The sequence below is a fragment of the Peromyscus eremicus genome, chromosome 8a (genome assembly GCF_949786415.1).
Source record: "Peromyscus eremicus chromosome 8a, PerEre_H2_v1, whole genome shotgun sequence".
In the NCBI taxonomy this organism is placed as follows: Eukaryota; Metazoa; Chordata; class Mammalia; order Rodentia; family Cricetidae; genus Peromyscus; species Peromyscus eremicus.
The window spans coordinates 53,183,382-53,191,608 of record NC_081423.1 but is presented as its reverse complement, the minus strand read 5'-3'; the positions used below and the strand labels follow the sequence as shown (position 1 = coordinate 53,191,608).

At 52.4% G+C, this 8,227-nt stretch overlaps 1 protein-coding gene across 1 annotated transcript; it reads left to right on the top strand.

Annotated features, from left to right (window-relative positions):
* Positions 1-2,812: 2,812 nt before the first annotated feature.
* On the top strand, positions 2,813-8,158 carry Acadvl (acyl-CoA dehydrogenase very long chain). The gene is given in 21 exon segments (XM_059271034.1): positions 2,813-2,957; positions 3,025-3,100; positions 3,359-3,421; positions 3,506-3,578; positions 3,661-3,725; positions 3,814-3,948; positions 4,563-4,707; positions 4,843-4,972; positions 5,065-5,190; positions 5,455-5,519; positions 5,522-5,652; positions 6,029-6,133; positions 6,555-6,641; positions 6,725-6,787; positions 6,876-6,977; positions 7,054-7,151; positions 7,231-7,303; positions 7,379-7,451; positions 7,560-7,632; positions 7,729-7,804; positions 7,876-8,158. Coding segments are annotated over 21 exon segments (1,962 nt in total). The 5' UTR covers positions 2,813-2,895; the 3' UTR covers positions 8,017-8,158.
* Positions 8,159-8,227: the final 69 nt, after the last annotated feature.

Genomic DNA, 8,227 nt, shown 5'->3' with positions numbered 1-8,227 from the left:
CCCACCCAGTCTAGAACCAGGAACACTTGACCTCATAGGCCCGGGACAGCCCTTTCCGCCGTGGCCCCTCAGAACCCTGGAATTACTCACCCAGCAAGGCCTGGAAGAGGTCACTGTGCAGCACTGTGAGAAGAGGGGGTGCCCACCGCAAGAGTGGGGGTGCCAAGAGCCAGAGAGCTGACCGGGGAGCTGGTGAGAAGTGACGCGGGAGTGAGGCCAAGTCACTTACACAGTCATCTAAGGTTCCCCGGCCTTCGTCCTTCCACTCTAGACCCCCATGGAAAGAGTCAGGAACAGAAAGAGCACCCGGGCCCCCATCACAGATCCAGATCTCCCCTCCAAAGACCCGTTTTTCACCTCTCGGTCTCTGGGACATCTCTCGCTTCTCTTGCTTTAATCTCCCTAATCCGTCAAGATTGGAGTTGAGCTGCCTTCTCCCTACGCAGTTGTGGCTAATAAAGTAGGCAAGCAGATCGTGGGTCCATTCTTCCACAGGTCCCCAGGTGCCACTGGGCTCCACATAGTGTGCCTCCCCAAAAGCCAGGTATAATTTAGCTACTTTCCTGAAAAACGAGAAAAATGGTTTTCTCTAAGGCAGTCCCAGCAGTTCAAAAGAATTAAGTTGAGCCCAGCTCTTTCTCTTCCCAGACCTGACGACCGCAGTGAGAAGTATGGAAAGAGGGGTGTACAGAGGTCAGTGACATGGATCACTGGGCACAGGAACTTGCTGCCGAGCCTGACATCAGGAACCCACATAAAGCTGTCTTCTGACAAGTGCTTGAAGAGTGCACACACACATAAACAAACTTTTTTTTTTTTTTTTTGGTTTTTCGAGACAGGGTTTCTCTGTGTAGCTTTGCGCCTTTCCTGGAACTTCACTTGGTAGCCCAGGCTGGCCTCGAACTCACAGAGATCCGCCTGGCTCTGCCTCCCGAGTGCTGGGATTAAAGGCGTGCGCCACCACCGCCCGGCCCATAAACAAACTTTTAAGTGAGGCTTGAGAGAGAAGGGCTCAGCGATTATGAGCATTTATTGCTCTTGCAGAGGACCTGAGTTCAGTTTCCAGCGCCCACATACATGGTGGCACACAACTATCTGTAACTCCAGTTGCAGGGCATCCAATGCCCTCTTTTGACCTCTGCCAGCATCAGGCAGGCATGTCATGTGCATATATACATCTTGGCAAAACATTCATATACATAAAATTAAAAAATAATACAATAAACCTTTAAAAAATATAAAGAAATGTGCTGGGCAGTGATGGTGCACACCTTTAATCCCAGCACTTGGGAGGCAGAGGCAGGAGGATCTCTGTGAGTTTGAGACCAGCCTGGTCTACAGAGCAAGATCCAGGACAGCCAGGACTTCACAGAAAAATCCCTGTCTTGAAGAAATAAAGGAAGGAAGGAAGGATGGAGAGAAGGAAGGGAGAAAGAAAGAAAAGGAAGGGAGGGAGGAATGAATGAATGAATGAATGAATGAATAAATAGATGCATGCACATCGTTCTTCTAGAGGACCTGACCTATGTTCCCAGCACCCTCGTCAGGAGACTCATAACTGCCTGTAACTCCAGCTCCGGTGGACCCATCGTCTCTGGCCTGCACAGACACTGCACTCAATGCAGGAAAATATATACAAACACACAGAGACACAGAATTAAAATAAAATCCTTTTTAAAAAAAACTAATATAAATTTCTTATTTGGGTAACTGTTGCCTTGTTTGCTGACCTTGACCTTGATATCCTCCCTATGCTAATTCCCTGCTGGGTTCTACCCTCCTGAATGCTTAAGGGAAGTTCCTTGTCTGTGTATCCTGCATAATGGGCGTTAACAGCTTAGATGCAAGATTGTAAAACATCTGTATCCAACTTCTGCCCTCCGGGGTTCTCCAATTGTGCCGTAAGCCTGTATTTAAGACCTCTTCCCTTCTTCAATAAACAGCATTCCGCATTAAAACAAACAAACAAACAAAACAAAACAAAACAAGGTCCCTGAGGCCTCAAATTCACAATGATCTCCCTGGTGGTGGTGACTGCACACCTTTAATTCCAGCACTCGGGAGGCAGAGGCAGGTGGATCTCTGTGAGTTCAAGGCTAGCCTGGGCTACAGAGTGAGTTCCAGGACAGGCTCTAAAGCTACAGAGAAATCCTGTCTCGAACCCCCCAACCAAAAAAAATTTTTTTCACGATGATCCTCCTGATTCAGTCTCTCCCAGTCCATTGAAAGAGACCAGAGGCTCCTACTATGTGCTTTTAGATTTTTTTTTTTGGGGGGGGGTTTCGAGACAGGGTTTCTCTGTGTAGCTTTGCGCCTTCCTGGAACTCGCTTTGGAGACCAGGCTGGCCTCGAACTCACAGAGATCCACCTGCCTCTGCCTCCCGAGTGCTGGGATTAAAGGCGTGCGCCACCACCGCCCGGCTGCTTTTAGATGTTTTGAGCTGGTGAAACCTCCTAGGTCTCAGAATTTGCTTAGAGCACACCCCAGCTTGACTCTGCCACCCCATTCCCTTTATTTGTTGGAGACATTTTCCAAATATTCCATGCCTCTGCATTTGACATTTACCTTACCGTCCTTTTTCCCACCTCTCCCTTCTAACTCGATCCAATCTACCTCCATCCCTCTAGCTGGACTAGATTTTAGTTCGGACCTGCTGCACTAGAGTTTGGGAAAGAAAACGGATCGCTTGAAGATTGATTACTCTAGGTCAGTCAGAATATAGGGACCGGGTGCACGCCGGAACTTCAGTTCCCACCATGCATCGGGCCCGAACGACCACGCCCCCTACCGCGCAGAGCATTGTGGAGCATGAGTCAGGGCCCAGACACACAACCCTTAGGCAGGCGGGGACGTAAGGAGAGGTCAGCGGTCAAGGCTTCCGCGGCGGCTTAGAGATGCAGTCGGCTCGGATGACCCCAAGTGTGGGGCGGCAGCTGCTGCGGCTGGGGTCCCGAAGGTCTGTATATGGCAGGGGGACAGTGGGTCTGGAAACCAGGGCAGGACTGAACCCCGACTCCTTACAGCTCACGATCTACTGTGCTTCTGGGACAAAACCGGCCCACCTCTGCCCAGCGACTTTATGCTAGTGAGGCCGCTCAGGTAAGTGACAGCGGCACAGGAGTGGGAGTTGTCGGCTCCCACTAGCCTGCGACCAACAGGGGTCTCTCTTCATCCCAGTCACCTGGTGACAGCTCTGGCACCGAAACTAGGGGAAAGGGCAAGCCAGGGTGCCCTAGTGAGAAAGTAGGGGAAAAGACACTGATCACACTTTGCCAGAGCCAGCGCTTCCCCGGGTTCTCCCTGGCACACCCTAAGACCCATCGCGAGCCTATTTAACTGCTCGCCTCCTTTCCCCAGGCGGTTCTGGACAAGCCGGATACCCTCTCCGATGCTTCTACCAGAGAGAAACCAGCCAAGGCGGTAAGTGACCCGGAAATTGGATTGACCCTTATGAGCCAGTAGACGCACCGAACCAGTGCCCTGAAACTTCTCTTCCCTGCCCAGGAATCTAAGTCCTTTGCCGCGGGGATGTTCAAAGGCCAGCTCACCACGGATCAGGTGTTCCCATACCCATCTGGTAAGCAAGGGGGTAGTGAGTGGCAGTGTGGGCAGGGCAGCCTCCCCACCTGACTGGCCTGTTCTCCTTCCCCATCCTGCAGTGCTCAGTCAGGACCAGACACAGTTTCTCAAAGAGCTGGTGGGGCCAGTGGCCCGGTTCTTTGAGGTAAGTGACTGGGGCACAGCACCTCTTGGGGAAGGCAAATGTTAAGCTTAAAGGAGCCTCTGAATATGAGGTCCAATTCCTTGCCCAGGAAGTGAATGATCCTGCCAAGAATGACTCCTTAGAGCAGGTGGAGGAGAAGACTATGCAGGGCCTCAAGGAACTGGGGGCATTTGGTCTGCAAGTACCCAGTGAGCTGGGCGGTTTGGGCCTCTGCAATACCCAGGTAAGAGGATTCCCCTGGTTAACTTACTTATACCCACATTGCTCCAGCTTCCTCACCACTGGGGCCAAGTAGCCAGGGATACTATCTGCCTGCTCTTTTCTCACCTGTCTGCATCTCCCCCTGAAAACATGAGCTATGTGCAGCCCACTAGGACCAAGGACCTAACCCTGAGACCCAAGTCTTTAGGGACCTGTGGCAACAGGGTAGTAAGCAATATTCACGTCAAGACCAGGGAGAGCTGGGCATGGCAGTGCATGCCTTTAATCCCAGCACATCCGGGGGCAGAGGCAAGCAGACCTCAAGAGTCTGAAGCCAGCCTGGTCTATTTATCATGGTCCAGGCTAACCAGGGCTACACAGTGTGACTGTCACAAAAACCAAAAGATCTAGAACCTTTGATGTCCCTGTTTTCTTAAGGAAGCGTTCCAGGGCCTCATGCGTGCTTAAACAAGCACTCTACCACTGAGCTACATTACCAATCCTCCCCCACGCCTTTTTATGATCCCACTTTACTTTTACATGCTCACAGTAGAGATGACCCACATCAGCTCGCCCTGTTGCCCACTCTCTCTCAATGCAGCCCGTTACATTCCCAGATGCCTTCTTCCCCTCTAGTATGCTCGCTTGGCAGAGATCGTGGGCATGCATGACCTTGGTGTTAGCGTTACCCTGGGAGCTCATCAGAGCATCGGTTTCAAAGGCATCCTGCTCTTTGGCACAAAGGCCCAGAAAGAAAAATACCTCCCCAAAGTGGCATCTGGTAAGGCCACCTTAAGGGACCTCGGGGTAAGGAGTGTGAAATTGCTCATCTTGTTACAAGGAACTGCTTGGGAGTAGTAAGGGAGGGACACAATTTTGATGGTCATCCCAGGTAAAGCAGTTCTCTCCCCAACAGGACAAGCTGTGGCGGCTTTCTGCCTAACAGAGCCCTCGAGTGGGTCAGATGCAGCCTCCATCCGATGCTCAGCTGTACCCAGCCCCTGTGGGAAATATTATACCCTCAATGGAACCAAGATTTGGATCAGGCAATCTTCCATTTCTCTTCTTCCCTTCAGCCCAATCCCCCGCCCTCACTGCTCTGAACCACACCACTTACTGATGCCTCATTCTTCCACAGTAATGGGGGCATCGCAGATATTTTCACCGTCTTTGCCAAAACACCAATTAAAGATGCAGCCACAGGGGCCGTGAAAGAGAAGATCACAGCTTTTGTAGTGGAAAGGAGCTTCGGAGGTGTTACCCAGTGAGTGAGCATGGAGAAGACAAGGTAGAATCAAGGGGGCAGCACTGGGCTCTCAAAACCAGACATTACAGGTCACACTGGGGCACGCACAAGAGCCAGAGGAAGTGGGCAGTTTGTTTCCTTGGGAGACCTCCGCAGCCCTAGGGCACACGTGCAGTGCCTGTATCCTAAGTCTGGGGAGTTCCTCCCTGATCATAAGGACCAGGAAGGCCATTCCTCATGGTATCCTATTCACACCTCCTCTTTCCTGCCCTGCCTTTTCAGTGGGCTCCCTGAAAAGAAGATGGGTATCAAAGCATCTAACACGGCAGAAGTGTATTTTGATGGCGTTCAGTACCATCAGAGAACGTGCTGGGAGAGGTAGGAAGTGGCTTCAAGGTTGCCGTCAACATCCTCAACAATGGAAGATTTGGGATGGCTGCAACCCTAGCAGGCACCATGAAAGCCATGATTGCCAAGGCGGTGAGTCCTGCCCCAGTCCCTAGCTAGCCTGAAGGAATCACTCTCTGCACGTGCCCCCAAGTACCCTGCAGGGACTCCCTCCATCAGAGCAACACACACACACACACACACACTTCCACATATACACACACACTTCCAGATCTACTACTGAGTTAGGTCTCTAGCCCCTGCCCAGGTGCCCCCGACTACCCTGCAGGGACTCCTTCCATCAGAGCAACACGTATGCGCACATACATACATACATACATACACACACACACACACACACACACACACACACACACACACACACACTTCCAGATCTTCTAAGTCGGGTCTCCAGTCCCCACCCCAGTGGAGACTGCAGAATCACCAGTGGGATACATGTGCCTTTCAGGTTGATCATGCTACTAACCGTACCCAGTTTGGGGACAAAATTCATAACTTTGGGATGATTCAGGAAAAGCTGGCTCGGATGGCAATTCTGCAGTATGTGACTGAGGTAAGGGCTTCCTGTGTCCCTCCCCCTGGAGCCCTATGGCTTTCTTCACAGTTGGGTCAGACTACAACCCCCAGCAGCACCTGGGGCAGTGGGTCTCCAGCTTTACACCAATGCCCTAGGGGATGCGAGGAGGCATAGTCAGTTCAGCTTCTGAAGGAGGGATGCTGCTCTAAGTGCTTCCCAGCGATACCAAACACTAATTCTAACCCACCCCTTAAAGTCTGAGGCCTGGAAGCCTGGCTTACCAAATCAGAGGAACACATATTGGACTTGTCTGACCTGACCAGGGAGTTAGATAAAGCGAATGCAAGGGTTGTGGGGGAGTAGAGCCGAGCTGGTCTTGCAGCCTGGAGTGTGAACCACCCTGTCTCACACAGCCTCTTCCTGTTTTCTTCCCCACGTCCCAACTATGCCCTCTCAGTCCATGGCTTACATGCTGAGTGCCAACATGGACCAGGGATTCACAGACTTCCAGATAGAGGCCGCCATCAGCAAAATCTTTGGCTCGGTGAGGACCCAGGTATAATGGAAGGGCAGAGTTCAGTTGCAGAACTCAGTTCCCCAACCAAACTCCTCTGGGTCTGTCCTTAGGAAGCAGCCTGGAGAGTGACAGATGAGTGCATCCAAATAATGGGGGGCATGGGCTTCATGAAGGTATGGAGTATCCCTCGGCATGGGTGGGCATCCTACGGAGTGGACAGGCACCTTGCAACAGAAGTTTGTGTGTCTTCCTCTGTGCTAGGAACCTGGGGTAGAGCGTGTGCTCCGAGATATTCGAATCTTCCGGATCTTTGAAGGGACAAATGACATTCTTCGACTGTTTGTGGCTCTGCAGGGCTGTATGGTAAGAGGAAGGAGAGGGAGGCGGAGGAACTGTGAAGAACATTGAGTTCTGACTGTCGGACCCTCCTCCCCCACAGGACAAAGGAAAGGAACTCACTGGGCTTGGCAATGCCCTGAAGAATCCTCTTGCCAATGTTGGCCTCCTCATAGGAGAAGCAGGCAAGCAGCTGAGACGGTAAGCCAGGGACAGGTCGGGGAAAGACAAGGTGGCATGCAGCAGCTACCCAGCCCCTCACTGCTGCACTGTTTTCCAGGCGGACAGGGATTGGCAGTGGTTTGAGTCTCTCGGGGGTTATTCACCCAGAGTTAAGTCGCAGCGGTGAACTGGTGAGTAGTCCGTAGAACAGAGCCTGCAGCCAGGGGCTGGCCGCTTCTTCTGCGCTGTGACTCTTGTCTCTTCAGACAGTACAGGCTCTGGAGCAGTTTGCCACTGTAGTGGAGGCCAAGCTGATAAAGCACAAGAAAGGGATTGTCAGTGAGTGAGCTCCGCAACCCCCTTACCTCCTGTCGCCACCCCCTTACCTCCTGCCACACCCCCGCCCTCCCTCAGACTAACAACCCCCCACCCTCATCTACCTGACAGATGAACAGTTCCTGCTGCACCGGCTGGCAGATGGAGCCATTGACCTCTATGCCATGGTGGTGGTTCTCTCCAGGTAAGAAGGCACAGTGGGAAGCTTGGGAGGTTTGAACCTCAGTAGCTGGGCCAGCGCCACAGCTCACGATCACCTTAACCTCCTGCTTCCTTACAGAGCCTCAAGATCCCTGAGCGAGGGCCACCCCGAAGCACAGCATGAGAAAATGCTCTGTGATAGCTGGTGTATTGAGGTGAGCCTTGGAGCTCCCCAGGACAGGGGGTGATGGAGACACAGGCCGACCCTCTCCTTCCCTCTCCCCAGGCTGCAGCACGCATCCGAGAAAACATGGTTAACCTGCAATCCAACCCTCACCAGCCACAGCTCTTCCGTAACTTCAAAAGCATCTCCAAGGCCATGGTGGAGAGTGGGGGCGTGGTCACCAGGAACCCCCTTCGAGTCTGAATACTCCCAGTCAGGCCCAACATCGTTTCGTGCCTTCTTTTACGCCAAAACCCAGGTCCCCTTTATGGGGCCCTGGTTTCTCCTGTTTGTCCTCTGGAGTACTTACTACTGCCTTAAGAACAATAAACTTTCTGACAAGCCACCCTCTGCTGCTGCCTCTCGGCGGTCCTCTCCACAGCCTGCTTCCCTCCCGACTTTCTGACAGGCCACC